At 37.5% G+C, this 25,557-nt stretch overlaps 1 protein-coding gene and 1 pseudogene across 4 annotated transcripts in view; one reads left to right on the top strand and one right to left on the bottom strand.

Moving 5' to 3' along the window:
* Positions 1-1,902: 1,902 nt before the first annotated feature.
* Positions 1,903-25,557, bottom strand: part of SEC24B (SEC24 homolog B, COPII coat complex component) — a 100,749-nt gene continuing 77,094 nt past the window's right edge. For all 4 annotated transcript variants that reach the window (XM_007999515.3, XM_007999514.3, XM_007999517.3 and 1 more), the window contains 13 exons: positions 22,369-22,487; positions 21,658-21,713; positions 21,209-21,415; positions 17,862-17,985; positions 17,303-17,461; positions 16,351-16,524; positions 15,339-15,449; positions 12,319-12,494; positions 11,262-11,399; positions 10,037-10,141; positions 9,092-9,184; positions 3,816-3,919; positions 1,903-2,792 (listed from right to left, as the gene is read on the bottom strand). In XM_007999515.3, coding sequence (XP_007997706.1) covers positions 2,678-2,792; positions 3,816-3,919; positions 9,092-9,184; positions 10,037-10,141; positions 11,262-11,399; positions 12,319-12,494; positions 15,339-15,449; positions 16,351-16,524; positions 17,303-17,461; positions 17,862-17,985; positions 21,209-21,415; positions 21,658-21,713; positions 22,369-22,487 — 1,681 coding nt within the window. In that variant the 3' untranslated portion in view covers positions 1,903-2,677. The remainder of the gene's footprint in view (positions 2,793-3,815; positions 3,920-9,091; positions 9,185-10,036; positions 10,142-11,261; positions 11,400-12,318; positions 12,495-15,338; positions 15,450-16,350; positions 16,525-17,302; positions 17,462-17,861; positions 17,986-21,208; positions 21,416-21,657; positions 21,714-22,368; positions 22,488-25,557) is intronic.
* LOC119624116 (U2 spliceosomal RNA) lies at positions 23,585-23,711 on the top strand (annotated as a pseudogene).

The raw sequence follows: 25,557 nt of genomic DNA, 5'->3' as shown, positions 1-25,557 counted from the left end.
CTTTATTTTTCTTCATAACATTCATCATACTTACATAGAATTATACATCACACTTACAAATTATATAAAATGATTTTTGCCTCTCCCCAGTCTTCTACGTTCTCACTTTAGAGTATAAGCTTTATGGAAGTGAGGATTTTATTTTGTGCCTGGAACAATATCTGGCAAGCACTAAATGCTTATAAAGATTTATTGAATGAGTGACAAAATATCCAAAGGCAAAAGATTTTTGTCTTTTATAAAGAAGAATTATACTTTTTGGAGTGAAATTGAAGTACTTAGTTGCCCTTAGAGTACTATAGTTTCTCTTTGTTTTTTTTGAGTTGGACTCTGGCTCTCGCCCAGGCTGGAGTACAGTGGTACAATCTCGGCTCACTGCAACCTCTGCCTCCCAGGTTCAAGTGATTCTTCTGCCTCAGCCTCCCGAATAGGTGGGACTGCAGGCAGGCACCACCATGCCTGGGTTAGTTTCTCTTAATGTTCAGATTCTCTCTTGCTGGAGGCAGCATGGTATAGGGACAAGTATGGACCTGTGGGTGGGGGGTGGGGTGGGAGTAGGTTGTGGGTAGGGAGAACATTTGGATTTTTACTATTAGCATTGTCACTAATTAGTAAGTAAAGTCATTTAGGGTGAGTCATTTAACCTCTAACTTCCATCAGGGAATGTGAGAGTACTTTTTTTCCCCAAAGAAATGAGATCCAAGAAAGCACAAAACCAGTAAAAATAAACCACTACACACAGCAAGTCTTTTTCTTTTCTTTTTTTGAAAGATTCCTTTTTTTTTTTTTTTGAGACAGGGCCTCACTCTATTGCCCAGACTGACTGTGGTGGTGTGGTCAGAGTTCACTGCAGCCTTGAACTCCTCAGCTCAGGATGTCCTCCTACCTTAGCCTCCTGAGTAGGTGGGACTACAGGTGCACACGATCCCTGGCTAATTTTTTTGTATTTTTGTAGAGACAGGGTTTCCCCCATGTTGCCCAGGCTGGTCTCGAACCCCTGGGCTCAAGTCATCCGCTCACTTTGGCCCCTCAAAGTGCTAGGATTATAGGTATGAGCCACCAAGCCTGGCAGAGTCCTTTTCCTTCCAAAGTTTGTTGATGGGGACTTTCATAGTGTACAGAATAAAATTTACATCACATAATCTAATGGATCCTTAACAGTTTTTTATAGCAAACAAGTTGACACTGAATGAGAGGTTTCTGGATCAGACGAAAATCACTTTCAAAATTCAAGATGGCAATCTTAAAGTCAATTAAATAAATGGGATAGTCACATGTGTTACTAAAATTTTCTTGCTATAAGTGTGCAGGCAAAAACATCTAATATAAATGAGAAAGACAATTTAAGATTATACTTACTAATTAAGAGTATTTTTGAAAGTAACACCATTTGTTTTAGAATACAAACAGAATAAGTACTTGGTAATGTCCACAGACTAATGAAAATGTATTGATTCATATATATTACTTTTTTCTTTCTTTTTGATACGGAGTCTCACTCTGTTGCCCAGGCTGGAGTGCAGTGGCATGATCTTGGCTCACCGCAACCTCAGCCTCCAGGTTCAACCGATTCTCCAGCTTCAGTCTCCTGAGTAGCTAGGATTACAGGTGCCTGCCACCACATTTGGCTAATTTTGGTATTTTTAGCAGAGATGGGGTTTCACCATGTTGGCCAGGCAGGTCATGAACTCCTGACCTCAAGTCATCTGCCCGCCTTGGCCTCCCAAAGTGCTGGGATTACAGGCATAAGCCACCATGCCTGGCCTGATTCACATTCACAAGTGCAGTATCACTGCACTTCCCCAATTAGTAAGTTCAATACATTCTGTATATAAAAAAATCCACCAATCCCCACAAAAAACCAACCAAACAAAAACCCCAAAAAATCACCAAACCATACTGTCAAGCGAAATAGTTTTAATTAGTAGGCTGATCATAAATAAATCCACATAAAAGATTTAACAGAATTACAAATAGTTTTGTGTTCCTTTGTGGACTCAATTCATAATACGCATTAGTCAACCTCATTCTCTAACTGTGACAAAAAGAGTTGTCATCCAACAATGCAGCACAGTTTAAGCAATTCATATTCTGTAGTTACATTTTTACATTTTTTTTACAAATGTAACATTTATGTACATTATATATAGATTTTTTCTATAGTTCATGTACTGAAACTCTATTGTTTTTACAGGGAAAATGTTGAATTCATTTAATGAATAAGAAACATTCCTTGTTAAAAAGTAATTCATATAAACAAATAACATGGTACCACTGCCTTTTGGCATCTCTTGCCAGAGTTCGAGTCCAGAAATGTTATATTAATTATAAGAAAAAAGTTATCTAATTTTACATTATGACATATCATTCCACATAGCTACATAAATTTGCCAGCTTGCAATGAACAGAGCACTGTACTGCCATACTACTGGAAATGTGTAGAAACCAATTCAAAATATACTTGGTGAAACAGCATCATCGTTACCATTAATTTGAGTTGAAAAAGATCTGTCAAGTTCTTTCTTCCCCTTTACTTTTTACCAAAGCCTCAGACAGAGTGCTGTGTGTTGCATCTTGTATTAACAAATGCCTTCATTTCAAATTTCCCACGTGCTTCTCTGACAGATTATGCTTTACCTAGGTTATAGATCTTTTTCTTATTCAATTTTATTCTACTTCACTTACAAATCTGCTGTTGAACATGAAGCAAAAATTCATAGTAAGAAAATGCAGCTTCTGTCCGGTCTTCAATCAAATGCTGAAAAAATTCTGCTTTGGCAGGACTCTCATCTCTGGAAGAAAGAAAAGGGCATTTGTCTAAACATATTTAAAAGCCCTGATTTCACCACTTTGTAATCTATCTCGTAAAATTACACTTGTATCTTGTATATTTATACAAATAAAATAAAAGTGCATATTTCTAAAAAGAGTAACTGTATATTTTAAAAATTACTGGGCTGGGTATGGTAGCTCACACCAATAATCGCAGCACTTTAAGAGGCTAAGGTGGGAGGACTGCTTGAGCCTAGGAGTTCAAGACTAGACTGGGCAAAATGGAAAGAGCCCCACCACTTAAAAAGAAAAAAAAAAAAAAAAAAAAAAAAATTAAAAATTGGCTGGGTGTGGTATCTCACGCCTGTAATCCCAGCACTTTGAGAGGCCGAGGCGGGTGGATGACCTGAGGTGAGGAGTTCGAGAACAGCCTGGTAAAACCCTGGTCATGGTTTTTCACCAATGGTGAAACCCTATCTCTACTAACCAACATGGTGAAACCCTGTCTCTACTAAAAATACAAAAATTAGCTGGGCGTGGTGGTGGCCGCCTGTAATCCCAGCTACTTGGGAGGTTGAGGCAGGAGAATCGCTTGAATACAGGACACAGAGGTTGCAGTAGGTTGAGATCACGCCATTGCACTCCAGCCCGGATGACAAGAGTGAAACTTCGTCTCAAAAAAATAAAAAAGAAAAATTAACAATTAGCCAGGTGTGGAGGGAAGTGCCTGCAGTCCCAGTTACTTGGGAGTCTGAGTTGGGAGGATTACTTGAGCATGGGAGGTCCAGGCTGCAGTGAACCGTGATAGTAGCAGCCCTGCACTCCAGCCTGAGTGACAGAGACTCTATCTCAAATTAAATAAAAATTAAAAATTACTAATACATGGAGATGTCAGAAAATGGAATACAGGGGATATAAATCAAGTAACAACATTTTACCACCAGAATATATTTCGATACTATTTAAAGTTTGTTTTGAAGACAAGCAATTCCACAGACTACATAGGAAAGACAACTTCACAATTAAGTTACAGAAGTACTTACTTTACTATGTGAAGGATTGGACTTAATGGTCTGCTGTCTCTAAGCCAAGTTATGAAGGATCTGGCTCTTTCCGATGAAAGTGTATCTAGCTCTGGAAGATGTGTCTGGTAAAAGAAATACAATTAGGAAACTATTTCCTTTCTCATAGACTTCAGCAGTATTAGAACAAAATCATGATTCCTACTATCACCCCCAACTGCCAGCACTCTATTTCTTGGCTTCACCAGCAGCAACTACACAAATTATTTAAACTGTTGAAAAATCTGTTTATATTTTTCTGGATAAGTCAATAAAATATGTGCAATGATATGTCACTGACATTTTAACTGACTATATTTTTCTTGCTAAGTCAATAAAACATAAATGATTAGCATGTCACCAGTATTGTGTGGCGCCTTTATGCTTCTTCCAGAGGAAATGTTCAAATGAAGGGGGATACCATTAAATTCCAAATTCCCTTAGCAATTATATATTATATCCTATTCTAAAATTAGCCATTCTGGGAGAATTTCACGTTTCCTTTAATTTAAAGGCAAAGAATTTTAAAGTACAGTGTGGATATGTAAATATATTTTACAACTATATGCAAGATTTTAAAAGGACCTAAAAGTCTATTTTTTTATACACACACATACATAAGAAGGTAAGATTTACTTTTCTTTTTCAAAGTCAACTGTAAATTAAATAGTAAATTAACAGTAAATTAAATAATTCAAGAATGTAGTATATAACAAAATTTAAATAGACAAGTTTGGAATAATTATGTTTGCAATTCCTGTCAATATTTTAAAAACCATTTCCATTTTGATGCGAATTTTTTCAGCTGTTTTCTAAATTATTACTAAGTATACAAACACAGTTTTGAAAATACAAATGGGGATCATATCATGAATACTATTCACTTCAGGCTGTATCCTCCTTCTTCTTTTTCTTTTTAAGAGATAGGGTCTTGCTACATCACCCAGACTGGAGTGCAATGGCTGTACACAAGTGCAGTCATAGTACACTACAGCTTTGAACTCCTGGGTTCGAGCAATCCTCCTGCCTCAGCCTCCTAGCCTCCCAAGTAGCTGGGACCACAGGTGCATGGCACAGTGTGCCAGACTGTATTCTTTTTAATAAATGCACAGCTATTATTTAATACTATAGCATGTGTGTATATATACCTATTTCCACGAATACATCTACAGGATACATTCTTTGCAGAATAATTTACTGTGTCATAAAGAACATGATTTTAACAGACATTGTCAAATTGCCCTCTAAAAAGGTTACATAAGTACTATATATTCCAGTCAATAGTGCTCAACAGTGTCCATTGCCCTGTGCTGTCTACATGATTGTCTATTATCAAATTTTAAAATTTCTGACAATCTGGTAAATGAAAGAAATGCTATATTACTATTTTTTTCCTAATTATGAGATTAAATATTGTTTCATATGACCTCTACTTTATTTTTCCTTTATGAATTTCCTGTTAAAATCCTGTACCCAGTTTTCTTTGGAGGAGGTCGAAAGGAAGGAAGTAGGTCTTCTTAAAGATTTGTAAGAGAACTTTTCATAGAGAAGTTAGCCCTTTTTCAGTCTTACAAGTTACAGATAATCTTAAGATTTTGTTGTTTGTATTTTGGCTTTATTTATTTATTGTTACCAAATAGAAATGTTTTATATTTGTGCTTTCAGATGTATTTATCTTTTGAATCACCGATTTACAAAGGCCGTGCCCATTTTAATATTATTTTTAAAAAAATTTCGGCGGGTGCAGTGGTTCATGCCTGTAATCCTAGCACTTTGGGAAGCTAAGGCTGGGGGATCACAAGGTGAGGAGATTGAGACCATCCTTGCTAATACCGTGAAACCCCAACTCTACTAAAAATATAAACAATTAGCTGGGCATGGTGACGGGCGCCTGTAGTCCCAGCTACTGGGGAGGCTGAGGCAGGAGAACGGCGTGAACCCGAGAGGCGGAGCTTGCAGTGAGCTGAGATTGCGCCACTGCACTCCAGCCTGAGCGACAGAGCAAGACTCCATCTCCAAAACAAAACAAAACAAAACAAAAATTCACAAATATTTCTTCTAGTGATCTGCATGGTTTCCTTTTTTACATTTAAATGTTTAATCCATTTGAAAGTCATTTTGATATAAGGAATAAAGTAAATATCGTCTTGTTTTTTCCTTAATGACTAATCAGTGGTCCCAAGATTATTTTTCTAATATTCCATTTCCCCACAGTAATTTAAATTCAATCTTTACCACACTGTATTTTTCATTAATTAGACCTGTTTCTGAACTCTATTCTGTTCCACTGATCTGTTTACTGTGCCAGTATCATGGTACTTAAATAACTACAGCTTTAGAAGAAGGTTTACTATTTTACTTAGAATTTATTTTTCATATATTTTCCCCTTTGCTGACATTATTCTCCCTTTTCGTTTCCTTATTATCCTCGTTTGTTGAGTTTCAACAATGAACTCTTGGATTATTTGTCAATTTAAAAAAAAAAATCAAACAATGACAGATTGTAATAAGGATTACACTGAATTTATATTAATTTCAGGAAAAAGGATATATTTACATTATCTAACAATAAGGTAGGCCAGCTTTCCCTTTCAATTAATTAATTATACAAATCTGTTTTCAGAATCATATTTCCTTAGTATTGGTTAGCATACATTCAGTAAAATCCTACTGAAAAATTTGTGTTTAGTATAAGCAAAGTAACTTTTTTTTTTTTTTTTTTTTTGAGACAGTCTCGCTCTGTCGCCCAGGCTGGAGTGCAGTGGCGCAATCTCGGCTCACTGCAAGCTCCGCCTCCCGTGTTCAGGCCATTCTCCTGCCTCAGCTTCCCTTAGAGCTGGGACTACAGGCACCTGCCACCACGCCTGGCTTTTTTTTTTTTTTTTGTATTTTTAGTAGAGACGGGGTTTTACTGTGTTAGCCAGGATGGTCTCGATCTCCTGACCTCGTGATCTGCCTGCCTCAGCCTCCCAAAGTGCTGGAATTACAGACATGAGCCACTGCACCCAACCACTTTTTTTTTTTTTTTCCCAGACGGAGTCTTGCTCTGTCGCTAAGGCTGGAGTGCAGTGGTGCAATCTTGGCTCATTGCAACCTCTGCCTCCCGGGTTCAAGTGGTTCTCCTACCTCAGCATCCCAAGTAGCAGGGACTACTGGCACCCACCACCACACTCAGCTAATTTTTTTTGCATTTTTTAATAGAAACGGGGTTTCACCATGTTGGCCAGGATCGTCTCGATCTCTTGACCTCGTGATCCGCCCGCCTCGGCTTCCCAAAGTGCTGGGATTACAGGTGTGAGCCACCGTGTCCGGCCCAGCAAAATAATTTAAATCCAAAGTTAAAGTTGTCGGAAAACAGTTTGGCAGTTCCTCAAAGAGTGAAACACAGAGTTATCATGTGACCCAGTAATTCTAATCCTAGGGATATGCCCAAAAGAACTGAAAACATATATTCACACAAAAACTCATACACAAGCATTCATAGTAGCCCTATTCACAATAGCCCCAAAGTAGAAACAACTGAAATATCCATCAATGGATGAGTGGATGGATGATCAAAATGTGGTATGTCCATACAATGGATTATTTTTCAGCCATAAAAAAGAACACACTGGTCAAGCACTGTGGCTCACACCTGTAATCCCAGCACTCTGGGAAGCCAAGGCAGGAGGACTGCTTGAGCCCAGGAGTTCAAGACCAGCCTGGGCAACACAGGGATACCCCATCTCCACAAAAAAAAGTTTTAAAATTAGCCAAGTGTGGTGGCACACTCCCGCGGTCCTGGCTACTCAGGAGGCTGAGGTAAGAGAACTTTTTATAGAGAAGTTAGCCCGTTTTCAGTCTTATGAGTTACAGATAATCTTAAGATTTTGTTGTTTGCATTTTGGCGTTATTTATTTTTACCAAATAGAAATGTTTTATATTTGCTTTCAGATTTATTGATCTTTTGAATCACTGACTCACACATAAAGGCCTTACCCATTTTAATTTTTTTTTTTTTTTCAGATGGAGTCTTGTTCTGTCGCCCAGGCTGGACTGCAGTGGCGTGATCTTGGCTCACTGCAAGCTCCATCTCCCGAGTTCACGCCATTCTCCTGCCTCGGCCTCCCGAGTAGCTGGGACTACAGGCACCCGCCACCGTGCCCGGCTAATTTTTTTGTATTTTTAGTAGAGACAGGATTTCACCGTGTTAGCCAGGATGGTCTCAATCTCCTGCCCTCGTGATCTGCCAGCCTCAGCCTCCCAAAGTGCTGGGATTACAGGCATGAGCCACCGTGCCCGGCCTGTTTTAATACTATCAAAAAAAAAATTTCACAAATATTTCTCCTAGTGATCTGCGTGGTTTCCTTTTTTTTTTTTTTTTTTTTTTTTTTTTTTTTTTTTTTTTTGAGACGGAGTCTGGCTCTGTCGCCCAGGCTGGAGTGCAGTGGCCAGATCTCAGCTCACTGCAAGCTCCACCTCCCGGGTTTTTAAGCCATTCTCCTGCCTCAGCCTCCGGAGTAGCTGGGACTACAGGAGCCCACCACCTTGCCCGGCTAGTTTTTTGTACTTTTTAGTAGAGACGGGGTTTCACCGTGTTAGCCAGGATGGTCTCGATCTCCTGACCTCGTGATCCGCCCATCTTGGCCTCCCAAAGTGCTGGGATTACAGGCTTGAGCCACCGCGCCCGGCCTGGTTTCCTTTTTTACGTTTAAATGTTTGATCCATTTGAAAGTTATTTTGATATAAGTACTATTGATTCCTACTCAGGAGGCTGAAGTGGGAGGACCACTTAAGTCTGGGAGGTCGAGGCTGTAGTGAGCCATTATTGAGCCACTGCACTACAATCTGAGTGACAAAGCAAGACTCTGTCTAGAAAAATAAATAAATAAATAAATACATAAATACATAAACAAACAAACTACTAATACAAGATACAACATGAATGAATCTTAAAAACATTACAGAAAGTGAAATAAGTCAAATACAAAAGGCCACATATTACCATTTATATAATATATCCAGAACAGGCAAACCCAGAGATAGAAAGTAGGTTACTAGTTGCCGGGGACAAGGATAGGGAAGAACTGGGAGATATGGGGTTCTTTTAGGGTGATAGAAATGTTCTGAAATTAAATAGCGGTAATGGTTGTAAAACACTGTGTAATACCAAAAACCACTGAACTGTACATTTTTAAATGGTGAATATTACACGAATTTTACATCAATAAAAAAAAAACGAGCAAACAAAAAGTTATAGGTGTATAAAATCTACTGACCATTTTCTGTGGTATTGATGCAAAATTAGGATATCCAAGCACATCCTCTATGAAGTTATTGTCACAGCCTTTCCCAACCCAAATGTAGAAAACCTAAAAACAAAAAGCAACAAAATATTAAAACTCCCTAATAGTCAAGAGAATTCATTTTAGCTAATGTTCTCAAACCTATCACCTCAAATAAGGCAGGAACAAACATAAGAGTAAAAAGGAAATCTATAACTGTTACATTGTGAATCTATATGTAAGAATCCAGAGTGGTTCACATCTTCTTTGATTAAATGTTAAGGCTTCCCATAAAATGTATTTTACCTTTTGCAGTTATTTTCCCAATAGAAATATAATCCCTTAATCAGTATAACTGACTCTGTATTTCCCATCCACCACTTCACTACTATCTGTATATTTTCATTCATGCATTTCTCCCTCTTCTGTGGCTATCCAAATCCTTCTTCTGCTCATAAGGTATCATTTTGAAGCCATCTTAACCATTCTGACACCCTTCAACAACTACCCCTGCCCAGTGATTTCTCTTGAACTCCTAATCATTAATTAGGTTTCTGACAATGGATGTAAGTTGAACTAGATAAACTCTTGAAATACTTTTAAATTCTAGACTCTAGATGGTAAAGTTCCTGAAGATAGGAATTTACCTCATTAGTTCTCTTCATCAAGTATACATAATTCATGACGGTAAATAATCTATATTAAAATGTATTACTCTATCAGTATTATTAATACAAGTATCAATAACATCAGTATAAAATGAAGTCCAAATAGAAAAGTTTAAAGTAAATTGACCTCTAGTGCCAGTTACCAATTTCAGCTCCTAATCCTAATGCACCTTTCACTGCCTGCTCTGTGATAACAGCTGGACCCTAGAAGTGTTTCTTTATTTTTGGTCAGCTCAAACAGTGTTAAGCTTTGCCAGTAGAGGGTGCTTACAGAGCCACAGTCCATAAGGAAAGCACCTTCTCTTGTCAGCTTCTCTGCAGACAATTTTTGAAGAGGTGGCTGTGGTACAACCCTGTCATTAACATGTATTGCACCCTGAAAAGAAAAAGACAGAATGTGAATGAGATTACATTACTATCATCGCAGTTTGGGGGTTAATGGTCAATAACCCTTTATGAAGCATTGTAAAATAACCCTTCTGAGTTTGCATGATATAAAAAATACTGATTATATGCTACCACCTTGGCTGTAGAATCAACACACTCAAATGTACTCAAATTTAAAAAGTAAAAACATGAATACATAAAATGATCAGTCACATTCCCCTCCCTTTTAAGGTGGGGTCATAATATATTACAAGTATGACTATTGGCTCTGATGCATAGCCAGCTACTTTTTAACATTTCTTTGGCAACATAACATTATGTTTGGAATTAATACTAATTCCAAAGAATACAGTTTTCACACGGGGAAGATAAAAGACACTACATATTTTCACATTAAAATTATTATTGGATACCAGATTTGGTTTACTATATAATCACAATTGCAAATGATCTGATCAAAAGCAGGCAGTATTGGCCAGGCACGGAGGCTTATGCCTGTAAACCCAGCACTTTGGGAGGCCGAGATGGGCAGATCACTTGAGGTCAGGAGTTTGAGACCACCCTGGCAAATATGGTGAAACCCTGACTCTACTAAAAGTACAAAAATTAGTCAGGCGTGGTGGCATGTGCCTGTAATCCCAGCTACTTGGGAGGCTGAAGCAGGAGAACTGCTTGAACCTGGAAGGCAGAAGCTGCAGTGAGCCGAGATCGCACCACTGCACTCCAGCCTGGGCAACAGAGCAAGATTCTGTCTTTAAAATAAAATTTAAAAAAAAGGAAAAAAAGAGAAGCGGTCAACATCTACCAAATATAAATGGAAATGTCCACTCTACAACTTAGGTTTGTAATACATATTATAACCAAACCTACAAGACAAATTACTTCCAATGTGAAACTATTTTTTAAAACTCCTTAACCACTGATGGTATCTGAGAGTCCTGCCTTCCAATCAGATCCACAGCTAGTGTCCTTCTTTAATGTATTACTACCGCAAGGAGGAAAAGAGTTAAAAAGAAAAACCAGTTGATAGTATATTGTCATCTTAGCTGTAGAACAACACACTCAAATATATTCAAATTTAAAAATTTCAAATGCACTAAAATGCATACCTCATCTGTCAATCTGTCTATCCTGTATAAGTTGGGATGAATCATTCTCATTAGATGAACAAGTGGCTGAGACTTTATCTGACACATGGCGTATACACGATCATCCAGCCGTGTGCTTGTACCCGTTCTAAATGCTTTCTACAAGGAAAAAGATAAATATTTTCAAGTAAAATACAAATATGGTGGACAAATATAAAAACAAATATACACTATCAATCATGGGAAAAGCATGACCTTTAAATTAGACAGACCTGGATTCAATTCTCAGCTCTGACATGTAACAGGTATGTGATGCTGGAGCAAGTTACCTAGCTCCTCTGAGCTATATTGTCATCATGAGAAAAACAGGGAAAATAGTATCTCTTTAGGTTGTTGAAAGGATTAAATAAAATGATGCATTGACACCTTTTATGGTGCCAGAGACATGGAAAGATGCTTGATAAATATTAGTTCCTGTCCTTAAAGAGTCTCTTTCCAGAAAGACATATTAAGAGTGAGCTATTACTGCACCATTCTGCAAACTGCTCACACACTTAAAGAAGAGAAAATATGGTTTCACTAAAGTCATCATGTATTTATTTGTATACCTTCATTTTCCACTGATCTTTTTTTTTTTTTTTTTTTTTTTTTTTCTTCAGTCGCCCAGGCTAGAGTGCAGTGGCGTGATCTTGGCTCACTGCAACCTCTGCCTCCCAGGTTCGAGCAATTCTCCTGCCTCAGCCTCCAGAGTAGCTGGGATTACAGGCACGTGCCACCACGCCCAGCTAATTTTTGTATTTTGGGTAGAGAAGGGGTTTGACTATGTTGGCCAGGCTGGTTGCGAACTCCTGACATCAGCTGATCCGCACACCTTGGCCTCCCAAAGTGCTGGGATTAGAGGCGTGAGCCACCATGCACGGCCCCATTGATCTTTTTCTATTCTTCAAAACCCTTTCAATGCCAAAGTGAATAATCCTCTAGTTTATTAGAAAACGACAACCTAGATTTCCTTTCCTCATATAAATATCTGAGAATTTTAAAAAACAATATTAAATATACCAATGTATAAAAAAGCTACCTGTTTGAGAAGGGCCAAAACATAGAGAGGAAACAACTTGAGGGAGCTGGGCGCCATCAATGCAGAGTGCTGTAAATTTGAGACAGTTGAGCCATATGCAGACAATGAGTCCACTACAGCATTCACTAAGGCGTCTCTTGCATCTGATAGACTTGATGAAATGGACCGATCCACAGCTATAAAGCAACCAAAGTGAAAGGTATTTTAACCATTAGAATCCAATGGGCACTATAAGAGAGAAAATTGATATGCATTATTTAAGAAACAAAATTCAGCTAAGTTTTTAGGATAGAAAAATGTATTTCATCTGCTCCTTCATTTCAAGTGTTTTCTTATACATCTTTTTCTGAAATAAATGTGACAATCAGAACAAGTCTAGATTCTTTTGAACATTTTTGTTTTAATCTCTTAAGTCTAAAAACATTTAGCCAGCCTGGGCATGGTGGCTCATGCCTATAATCCAAGCACTTTGGGAGGCCAAGGTGGGAGGATCACTTGAGACCAGGAGTTCAAGACCAGATTAGGCAACATAGTGAGACCTTGTCTCTACAAAAAATAAAAAAATTAGCTGGGCACAGTGGCATGTGCCTGCAGTCCCAGCTATTTGGGAGGCTGAAGTAGGAGGATTGCTTGAGCCTGGGAGGTCAAAGCTGCAGTAACCTGTGATTGTGGCATTGCACTCCAGCATGGGCAACAGAGCAAGGCCCTGTCTAAAAACAAAACAAAACAAAAAAACCCCAAAACATGTAGCCCCTGTTGACATTAATGAAATATACATTTACCATTTACTTATGAAAAAGCCTTGGAAAGGTTTCCATTACTCAAAAGCCAAGTCACATGTATCATTTTTTTCTGCTCAACCAATGTAATTTCTGCAATCTGAATTATACCTTGCGATCCTCTACAATTTTTGTAAAGCATTCCAAGCCAACAAATTTTGTGAAAGGGAAAAATAAACACAAGTTTTCATGCAGCCACTGAAGAGACAGATAATGTGAAACTTATTTTTCTACAATAATATATTCTATTAAAATAGGGATAACCTATAATATATATGCCCAATCACTAAAATTAAAATTATATTAAAAAACAATTGGTTATGGCATAATTAATTCAAAATCCATATATAAAATTATACTTTAAAAATATGAATCCTGAGGTTTGGGGTACAAATTATCCCATCGTAACAAACCTGCATATCCCTGAATCAAAAACAAAAGTTAAAATTAAGAAAGAAATCTGATATACAAGCTTTTGATTTTAGTTAAATATTTAAGAGAATCTGATTAAATCCTTCTTCCCCCCCCAGCCACCAAGACTGAGTCTCCCTTTGTTTCCCAGGCTGGAGTGCAGTGGTGCGATCTTGGCTCATTGCAACCTCTGCCTCCAGGGTTCAACAGATTCTCCTGCCTCAGCCTCCTGAGTAGCTAGGACCACATGTGTGCACCACCATACCCAGCTAATTTTTGTATTTTTAATACAGACAGGGTCTCACCCCATTGACCAGTCTGGTCTTGAACTCCTGAAGTCAAGTGATCCTACTGCTTCAGCCTTCCAAAGTGCTGGGATTACAGGCATGAGCCACTACGCCTGGACTGATTAAATGCTTCTGTTATTTAAAAAAATTTGGGTCCTTCAGTAAATGCTATTATAATTTTTCCCAAATTAGTATTAATGACTCTCCTTCCCTAGGACTGCATGGGAAATAGCAAGGCTTGTTTCATGTCTGAGTTCATCTACAAAGCAAATTCACTGAAAACATTTAAGTGCTATGTTAATTCTCAAAAGGATTTTTTTAGACTTACATATAATTAAGTACCGTTCTGTAGCGGTTATGTGTCAAATGCGTAGCCATGTAATCTCTACCACAATCAGGATACACAATAGTTCCATCACTCCAAAATTATCCCCTTACACTTGCCCCTTTGTAGTAAAACCCTCCCTCAGCCTCAACTCCGATTATTCACCATTTGCTAATTTTCCCTTTCCTTGAATGTCATATATATGGAATCATTTGTATGCAGCTTTTTTTTTTTTTTTTTTTTAGATGGAGTCTCACACTGTCACTGAGGCAGGAGTACAGTGGCGCGACCTCGGCTCACTGCAACCTCCGCCTCCTGGCTTCAAGGGATTTTCCTGCCTCAGCCTCCTCCCAAGTAGTTGGGATTACAGGCGTGCAGCACCACACCCAGCTAATATTTTTCGTGTATTTTTAGTAGAGACAGGGTGTCACCATGTTGGCCAGGCTAGTCTTGAACTCCTGACCTCAAGTGATCTGCCCACCTCGGCTTCCCAAAGTGTTGGGATTACAGGCGTGAGCCACCACACCCGGCCTATGCAGCTTTTTGAGTCCAGCTTCTTTCAATCAGCACAATGTCTCTGAGATGCATCCATGTTTGTTTAAGTACTGACAGTTCATTCCTTTTTATTGCTGAATTATATTTGATTGTATGATTGTACCGTGGTTTGTGCATACATTATTTGAAGGACATTTCAGTTTTTTACCACATTTTTAGAGATTATGAATTCTCTCAAAGATTCTGAAAGTAAGATTAAGCAAGAAATGTGAGGACAGTCTGATTCACATTGCAGTAAATAAAAATGTAAAACATATGCTTTTTAAGTAAGAGAAAACCCTAGCTTCAGTTTCTTTCTTTTTTTTTTTTTTTTTTTTTTTTTGAGATAGAGTCTCGCTCTGTTGCCCAGGCTGGAGTGGAGTGACGCGGTCTTGGCTCACTGCAACTTCTGCCTCCCTGGTTCAAGGAATTCTCCTGTCTCAGTCTCCTAAGAAGTTGGGATTACAGGCACCTGTCACCACGCCCGGCTAATTTTTCGTATTTTTAATAGAGACAGGGCTTCACCATGTTGGCCAGGCTGGTCTCAAACTCCTGACCTCGTGATCCGCCTGCCTCAGCCTCCCAAAATATTGGGATTACAGGCGTGAGGCCACTGCCCCCAGCCAAGCTTCAGTTTTCAAGACAGAAAAATACATTTCACCTGTTCCTTCAATTTTTACTCACCCATATTTGCCAGAAGGCAGATGGCAGCTTGTACATCCACTCCCGCATATACATCTGCTAGTGAACTTACCACTGGCAAACAAAGTGTATGTACTCTAATTCTCCGCTCACCTAAAAAAAAAGTCATTGAAAATACATTAGATCAAAAAGGAAATAAAACAAAGCAAACAAGTTGAATATTTTCTTTTTTTTTTTTTTTTTTTGAGACAGAGTCTTGCTCTGTCTCTTAGGCTAGAGTGCAATGCTGTGATCGCAGTTCACTGCAACCTGTCTCCCGGGTTCAAGTGATTCTCCTGCCTCAGCCTCCCAAGTAGCTGGGATTACAGGTGCCCACCACCATGCCCAGCTAATTTTTGTATTTTTAGTAGAGACGGGGTTTCACCAGTTGGCCGGGTTGGTCTTGAACTCCTGACCTCAGGTGATCCACCCACCTCGGCCTACCAAAGTTCTGGGATTACAGGCGTGAACCACCGCCATGCCCGGCCACAAGTCGAATTTTTATTCAAGTTATTGTTTTGGCAAGATTATGTCACCAACAGGATTTTGAGATGTAAAAACAAAGTTTTACAATTAACATTTTTAAAAGAAAATTAAACACTCTCCAAATCTGCAGAGTATGAACATACGCTATATCACTCATTCTAAATTATATCCCAGAGTAAAATATCAGAAAACTTAACTGTCAAGTAACAAATGAAGGCCTTAATTGCTAAACAGTGTCTTACTTTATGGAGCAAGAAATAATACAAAGAATGGCATAGTTGGATTTAGCATGAATTGTTTTGAAACAAGATTCTAGGAGTACAAGTCTTCCATAAATTAAAAAAGTGTACTATTTAAAGACTCAAAAGTGAGAGTAAAAAAAGAAAGAAAATAACAACATATATTTGATTAATACAAATTCCATTACTTCCCACTGTGTATTCTTTCTTTTTCCCCACTCCACCAAAGGCCATGTGAAAGGAGGGGAGAATTACTGCTGCAGACTATATTTCATTTCTGTTAACATTACCTTTGCTTGATGTATATAATAGGGCTGTTTGAAAACATACTAAGGAAGTATCTGTTAAACTTTCTTCAATTGACAACTGCACTGCAAATCCAGCATCAGGATTGATGTTGGCAAGGGATAACAAATCAGTAGAACGGACAAAGAAGTTACCGTGAAAAGTGTGCATTGAAAGACCTAAAAAAGAGAAAATGATACAAAAAAATGAAGTTAACAATAATATCTTCACCTCAACCTAAAGTTACTTTTTAAAGTCAAAGATGTTTATGATTTTGAATCAAAAGGATAACTGGGGAGTAAGGTTCAAGTGTAGACAGAGTTTCTAAAATATCAATTCAAAAAAACCAGTGGACATTATATAAAAGGCAGACTACACATTTCAGTTGTATTGACACCTAACCTTATTTACATTTTCTCACATGTGACTTGAAGTCAGACATAATCTGACTAAACATTTGTTTAATTTGCAAAATTAAACAAATGAGGGTTTAATTTGTAAAACAAATGAGGGTTTTACAAAACAAATTTTGTAAATTAAACAAATGAGGGTTACTATATAACTCATCCTAGGTTTAAAATAAAGGATTAAAACAAATATTCACATAAAACCAAGGAAGTGTACATTAAATGATTATGAAGGCAAAGACCCTTCATTTGACAATTCTTATTTAAGATCTTCCCTATTCCTCTAATTCTCCTTCTAAAATCATTTCTAATATACGCTTTCCCTTAGGTTCTTCTGAGTAAACCAAACATTACTTTTGTCTACTTATTCAAGTTATTTTTAAAAATTGGGCAAGGATTATTCAATAACTATTATCTATTTAAAACATGGTATGGCTAACCAGATCAAACAGTCTTCCGTAATGAACAGTCAGAGGTAGTCAATACATGGAATGCTCACTGACTTTGATACAAGTATTTAATATAAAGTGTAAGTTTTACAACTTCATACCTTTAGTACACCTTATTCTCATAACAGCTTCAAACCCAATTTTTCTTGTGAGATACCGTTTTAGGTCTTTTTGTAACTTTTCTGCTTGTGAAGGATTGTGAGTATAGTGGAATGATGGATAATAATAGATGCACCCTGCAGAATACTTGGACATGCAAGCTTTAGAGAGAAATACAAGAAGTATTAGTTACAGAAATAATATTCTACTTGTCCAACAGTAGTACAGATTCACATTATGAAGAAATCTAAGTCACGAGAAAACCTAAGACATCAAAATAAGAACATACAAATCTGAGAAAACAGTAATATTTATAAAACATACGATAAAGTTTACTGTTGAGCAGAATGGTAAGGGAATCATGCTATATAAACAAAATACTAGTGACATTTTATATTTGTATAGTGCTTTAAACTTTACTGGTAGTTTTCATAGATATTGTCTATCTAATGCACATGTCTTTCTCCCTAAAATATTGAGAATGCTTACTGAAGAGTTTAGATTTAAGTATGCATTAAAAACGTTTATTTAAACAAATGTACACATGATGACTTTCCTTACCTAGCGAAGCAAGATCAGAATACTGTGAACTTAAAAGGAACAAATCCACTGCAGTTTGCTGTCCTGAGCAATCTAATGCAAGCTTCTTATAAAAATCAGTTGCGGGGCCAAGATGTTGTACCACCTAAGTCAACAGATCATAAAGTAAGAGCTAGAAATCTTTATGCTCATGTTTTCATGTCACTTTTATAATAAAAAGGATGTCCTCTGCCTCCCTACCAAACTAAGGAGTTTTTTAAATGTCTAGGCATTTGGTGCAGATTTCCTATGATAATAACAATGATAGATAATCTTTATAAAAAACACTTATGTGCCACCACTAAGATGTTTCACACAAATTAAATAATTTTCATAACACATCTCATATGGTTTTTATTATCTACATTTTCAGATGAAGAAACTGAGGCAATAACTGATTAAGTAACTTGACCAAGATTATATAGATATTGAGGGGTGGATATTGGAATATAAACCCAAGAAATCTGGCTGCAGAATGAGTGCTGTTAACCATTATTAAATATTGTTACATAACTTAAGAGTAAAAGATTAAGGAAGGTGTTTCTTTTTGGTATGAGAAGACTTGAGATGAGAAGGTGACACTAGAGAGAGTCTCCAAGTTCTTAATCACCATGCAATATTTCCTAACAAAATGTTTCAATCCTCTTAACTACACTGCATGATGATTATATTAGAGCTTACTCTAATATAAGGAATTAAGAATATGAAGGAATATGTAAACCAGAACAGATACTGAAACTTTAGCGTCCCAGGCAGGCAGGCAGAGAATATTTTTGAAAGTTAAATGAGAAAACAAAACAAAACTCTATCAAAGGATTCAGTAAATATATAACAGCTTCCTGTGTTCAAAACACCACAGTAATTTATAATGGATTGTAATGGGTCAACGAACTAAATGTCAGCTAAACTTGTTAATGAGTTTAAAATATACAATTATTTTAAAATTAGCTTCCTTCTCAAATGCAATTTTAAAATACAATTTCTATAAAGAGTGAAATATGCTGCCTTTTTTCTCTAGCATATTGGTGAAGAATAAAAAAAGCAACACTACTTAATGGAGGTTACAGGATGAGAGTCCTTAAGAGAGGTTGATTTAAAAACCCGAAAAAACAAAACATTCTTTAATAACTTAAAGATTATGCCCTTTAACCCAATAATTTCACTTCTAACAATTTATCCTAAGGCAAAACTGGATATGTGGCTAAAGATTTATGACACTATTAAAATTGTTTAATTCGCACTTATAACTACTTATAATGACATGCTCTCAAATATATGTTGAGGCCAGGCAGAACTTGTACAAAAGAAAAATGACTATTGTAGTTCATTTATTATTTGAAATAAGGGTTTAAAAATGCCCTGACCAAATCTTCACATAAAACCCAAGTAATGTCCAGCTTCATATATTCCTTTCATCATTATTATTATTATTATTACTATTTTGAGACAGGGTCTCGCTCTGTTGCCCAGGCTGGAGTGCAGTGGCAGTGATCACAGCTCACTGCAACCTCTGCCTCCCTGGTTCAAGCGATTCTCCTGCCTCAGCCACCCAAGCAGCTGGGATTACAGGCATGCACCACTGTACCCAGATAATTTTTGTATTTTTAGGAGAGATGGGGTTTTGCAATGTTGGCCAGACTGGTCTCAAACTCCTGGACTCAAGTGATCCACCCTCCTTTGCCTCCCAAAGTGCTGGGATTATAGGTGTGAGCCACTGCACCTGGCCATTATTATTTTTTAAGATGGGGTCTCGTTACATTGCTCAAGCTGGTTTAGAACTCCTAAGCTCAAATGATCCTCTAGCCTCAGCCTCTTGAGTAGCTAAGGTTACAGGCAGGTGCTACCACACCTAGCCGTTTTTTGAAAAAATAGTGCAAATACAGCTCTGGCTCACATCTGCAATCCCAGCACTTTGCGGGACTGAGGCAGGGGTATTGCTTGATCTCGGCAGTTTGAGGCCAGCCTGGGCAACACAGCAAGATGTTGTCTCTACTTTTAAAAAACAAAAGAAAAAAATTCTGAAGACAACTATTTAATAGCTGAAAAGCAATCAATTAATTGGTTATTTTCACATTTATTTTCTCTGTGACTTCACAGAATGCTCACAATATATTCTCCAATGAAAAAGGTCAGTTAAAAACACACACACACACACACACATACACACATACACACACGTGTGATGCCCAATTATGCTTATTTGTATGTTTGTATAACTAAATGCTAGTATCATTAGATTATTGGTGATTTATGCTTTTCTCCACTTTCCAAGTGTTATACAATGATCTGTGTTATCTTTATAATTAAAACATTTATTAGTATGAGCATGTTGAATTACAATAGATACATTTAGTAAGTTTTACCACTTACGTAATAGAAAATAACACTGGAGTCAGAAAGTCAAGTCGCACTACCATTACCATTAAATAGTTATTTAACCTTTACCTAGATACTCTACTTCCTCATCTATAAAATGAAAGGGTTATACTAAATGATTTATAAATTTCTATGACTTACAAAGTAATAAAAAGAACATACTGTGACACAAAACCAAAAAGATAATTTGAGTTTAAAAACTCTCGCCAGGCGTGGTGGTTCACGCCTGTAATACCAGCACTTTGGAAGGCTGAGGTGGGTGGATCACGAGGTCAGGAGATTGAGACCATACTGGCTAACACTGTGAAACCCCATCTCTAATAAAAATACAAAAAAAATAGCGGGGCGTGGTGGCAGGCGCCTGTAGTCCCAGCTATTCCAGAGGCTGAGGCAGGAGAATGGCGTGAACCCAGGAGGCAGAGCTTGCAGTGAGCTGAGATCGCGCCACTGCACTCCAGCATGGGCGACAGAGCAAGACTCTGTTTCAAAAAAACAAACACACACACACAAACAAACAAAAACAAACAAAAACTCTCTGGCGGCCAGGCGCAGTGGCTCATGCCTGTAATTCCAGCACTTTGGTAGGTTGAGGCAGGCGGACCACAAGGTCAGGAGTTCAAGACCAGCCTGATGAACACGGTGAAACTCCCGTCTCTACTAAAAATACAAAAATTAGCCAGGCATGGTGGCGCACACCTGTAATCCCAGCTACTCAGGAGGCTGAAGCAGGAGAATCGCTTGAACTCAGGAAGCAGAGGTTGCAGTGAGACAAGATCGTGCCACTGCACTCCAGCCTGGGTGACAGCGTGAGACCACGTTTCAAAAAACAAAACAAAAAACAAACAAAAAACCCCAACTCTCTTGCCAGTTTTTTATTATTAATGAATTAGAAAAGTAGAATAAACAAATAATTACACAATCTTGAACATGACAAAAAGCTAAATATAAAATACCTTTGTACTTGATCTCTGATTAGGATCTTCTCTGGATTGCAGAAGTCCTGCACCCAAGGAAGGTAACTGTGTCTGAAATACAGACACACGGCCACCTGTTGGAGACATTAATTTAAAGGCAGCCTGAAGTGCAGGACCAAGGGCACTGTGTGTTTCTCTTGTATTGGTGAACATATTTGGTAATGCATTCAGTAAGTCTTTTATAAGCTGAGAAAACAAAGATCAAAAATTGAATTACTGAGAAGGCAAAGGAATAATCTTCTTTTAAAACATTCCATAGTGTATCATGCGTCACTGTATTTCTGGGGACTGGAACTGAGGAGTCAATAAATATGCCATTTACATTGTCTATTATTTGTAATATTAATATATCAAGTAAATAAATGTTAAACATTTTAGTTACCAGTCACAATATATTTTTATGCTTTAAGAAAATAAATCAACCTTACCTCTTTACTTTCATATAGATTCACAAGTAAACTATCCGGTGTAGGTAGAAAAACATCTATAAGGAAAACATACATTTTAATCAACAAATCGAATCAAAAGAATACATTAGAAAATCCTAAAGTTTTTATCAGGTCACACATGTAATGTGTACTGTAATTTTGCTTTATTTTACTTATTTTATTTTTTTGAGATGGAGTTTCGCTCTTATTGCCCAGGCTGGAGTGCAATGGTGCAATGGTGTGATCTCAGCTCACTGCAACCTCCACCTCCCAGGTCAAGCAATTCTCCTGTCTCAGCCTCCTGAGTAGCTGAGATTATGGGCAAGCGCCACAACGCCTGGCTAATTTTGCATTTTTAGCAGAGACAGGGTTTCTCCATGTTGGTCAGGCTGGTCTTGAACTCCCGATCTCAGGTGATCCGCCCACCTCGGCCTCCCAAAGTGCTGGGATTACAGGCGTGAGCCAGTGCACCCACATAATATTGCTTTATTAAATATACACACTCTGTATATATTATACATACATGTATATAATACATACACAGGCATAAATAACTTAGAATCAAGTATTTCCAGAAAAACAATTATTTTGAACAAATACTAAAGTGCATGACATTATCCTCACAGCATATAGCAAGATGTATATTAAAATAAAGTAGCCCCCATTTCAAAGTCCATAGTCAGAAAGGTTTTTATTTTACTGACTGCTTACCATCTATATCAGACACAATCAACATTTGAGGCTGTGATAATCCTTCTTGTAAATTGTAGAAATGAATAGTGCTATCAAAGGTCATGAATCCTATTCTTGTTCGTGAATCTCCAGGAAGCCTAAAGATAAAAATGACAATTTTAAATTCAGAGTGCTCAGTAACATATTTCATTTCAGAAAATAATGAAATAGTAATTTAAGTCCAAGGATAATTACACATATGCTTTTCTACAGGGGACAGAAAAATTATCCCTATCTAAACAAATATATATCAGAGAAGACGACCAAGGTGAAAACTTACTTCCAGTTCCAATATTAGAACAATAGTATATCTTGCTTAAGCATTTTAAGGGCAGAATGAGAAATGAGTACTTTCCAAGAAAAGACTGAATATACTGCAAATCAGATTTTAATGTGTAAAATTTTACACAAAAACCACATTTATGAACACTGAAACATTTTATCTATCATTAATCTTTTAAAATGTTGTTAGAGCTGTTTTCAAAAGTCGATGCCACAGTATAAAAGAATTACCATTTCACTGCCTGTCAAGCTTTATTAATAAGATAGATGTCTCATCTTACAGAAGCATATTACTAAGTACTACCAACTATGTTAACTTGAGTTATGTAATTTATTGTTTTAACAATGCCTTTAAAATATCTTTGGATATTATAGGATGCCAAAATAGAATATGCATCAAAGCAAGAAGCATTATCACTGCTATGGATGACTAATCAGGGTATTCAGATATAGTCTGCAAGGTGGGTCAAGAGCATTTCAGAGAACAGAATGCCACAAGTTATGTGGATGTTCAGTTTACCAATATGGTCAATATTTATGATGTTTCCACACACTAATCTTCACTCCTGTGAGACTTCTAAGATCACTGAGGGATGGGGTCATTTATTACTGGTTAGAGAAGACTACTGACCTACTCCAAGCTAAAAATAAACGAAGTTGAGCTGAAACTGCTCCAGCATCAAACTCTTCTTTCTCAAAGAAGTTCCAGAGCCCTTTCCAAAAACATATTATACATTTGTTGCTATTCTATCACTTTCTTTTTCTTTTACTTTCCCAATGCTTCTATTTTCTGCTGTAATCAAATAGAAACATTTTAAAAACATTTTCCATTCCCAGTTTTACACTTTTGGTTTTGCACAGTCTATTTAATTTACAAGTTGTCAATCATCTCTCTCAGTGTGGCTCCTATTTCATACTTTTCCATGCAAGGCTAATAGATTAAATGGATTTCTGGAGCATAGTGACGCAATAGGAGCTTGCTCCATCCACTCTATGCATCAACCTGGTATTTTAGTACCTCCAAGAATGGTGTACCCTCTTGGGGGATTAAAACTTGGTATTTAAAAACAAAAACAGGCCAGGTGCAGTGGCTATAATCCCAGCACTTTGGGAGGCTGAGGTGGGTGGATCGCTTGAGCTCAGGGGTTCGAGATCAGCCTGGGCAACATGGCAAAACACTGTCTCTACCAAATATACAAAAATTAGCCGAGTGTGATGGTGTGCGCTTGTAGTCCCAGCTACTCAGGAGGCTGAAGTGGGAGGATCACTTGAGCCTGGGAGGTCAAGGCTGCGGCGAGCAGAGATCACACCACTGCACTCCAGCTTGGGGAACAGAGCAGGCCTCTGTCTCAAAAAAAAAAAAAAAAAAGAAACAACAAACCAACAACAAGCCAACCAATCATCTCTGTAGAGTAGTCTTCCATTGCCACTCACTGTTAAAGCTATTTTTGAAGCACTTGTGACTAAAGTAGGGGCAAATACTTCAAGGGTTAAAACATGAAGCAACAAACACTAAAAACAAATCTCTCAATATCTCTGAATTTTTAAAATCTTGAACATCTTAATGTCATCAGTTTCCTTTCAGGCCAAGATCAATGATATGAAGACTATGGTGACTAGAAGTAGCATTCAACAGGGCAAGGACTCTTCAAGCTCATATGGTAGAGGAGAACCTTTTGGAACCACCAAAGTACTTGGGACAGAGTACTCATATATAACAAGCCCCACACCTCTACACATGTTGAGAACCACTGCAGTGGTGAACCACTCTAACAACCTGAAGTCACATCTCTTGTGGGTGTTGGAGTGAAACAGAAATGTGCAAACAACTGTCTTTTCCAGAGATTTGGACAGTTCATTTTTAAAGCCAGATGAGGGGCTCCTTCATGACTAATCTTGGTAGACACGGAGGAGGGAATTAGATCCAGGTATAAGCCACATATCCTATACTCGCTATTTCCATTTCCACAATCCAGCTCATTACTAATGTGCCAAAATGCTCAGTTTCTTAGCCTGGTGCGGTGGTGGGTGCCTGTAATCCCAGCTACTTGGGAGGCTGAGGCAGGAGAATTGCTTGAATTCACAAAGCGGAGGCTGCAGTGAGCTGAGATTGCGCCATTGCACTCCAGCCTGGGCAATAGAGCAAGACTCTGTCTCAAAAAAAATAAATAAAATAAAAATAAACAAACAAAATGCTCAGTTTCTGGCTTCCTAACATATTAAGCACAAAATCAGTTTCCTCCTTCCCTTTAAACCAGCTGATTCTGTCATCAGTGCAATTAAAACAAGTTCATGAAAAAAATTCCTTGCTCAGGCATAAATTACAGCCAGATTTCTCTCATCCAGATTCTTTTTAAAAAAATCCTTTTATCTTTTTAAATGTTATTTAAACTGACAGATAAAATTGTACGTATATGTCATGAAAAACATGTTGTTTTGAAATATATATATATATCTACACACACACTGTGGAATGGCTAAATCTAGCTAATGAATATATGCATTGCCTCACAAAGTTATTATTTTTGTAGTGAGAATACAACAATTCTAATCTCTTAGCATTTTTCCAAGAATACAATATACTGCTATTAACTACAGGCACCATGTTGTACAACAGATCTCTTGAACTTATTCCTCCTATCTTTTACACTTTGGCTAGCATCTCTCAAAACCTCCCACCCTATCCCTGGTAACAACCACTGTACTCTCTACTTTTATGAGATTTACCTTTTTAGTTCCCACAAATGACTGAGAACATGCAATGTCTGTTCTTATCTCGCTTAACATCATGACCTCCAGGTTTATCCATGGTATCATAAATAAGAAAAATTTTCTTTTTAAAGAGTGGATAGTATTCCATTTGCACATATACTGGCTTCTTTATCC

This window comes from Chlorocebus sabaeus, chromosome 7, assembly GCF_047675955.1.
Source record: "Chlorocebus sabaeus isolate Y175 chromosome 7, mChlSab1.0.hap1, whole genome shotgun sequence".
Taxonomy (NCBI): domain Eukaryota; kingdom Metazoa; phylum Chordata; class Mammalia; order Primates; family Cercopithecidae; genus Chlorocebus; species Chlorocebus sabaeus.
Note: the sequence above shows the minus strand (reverse complement) of the source record. Positions and strands in the feature narration are given on the sequence as shown.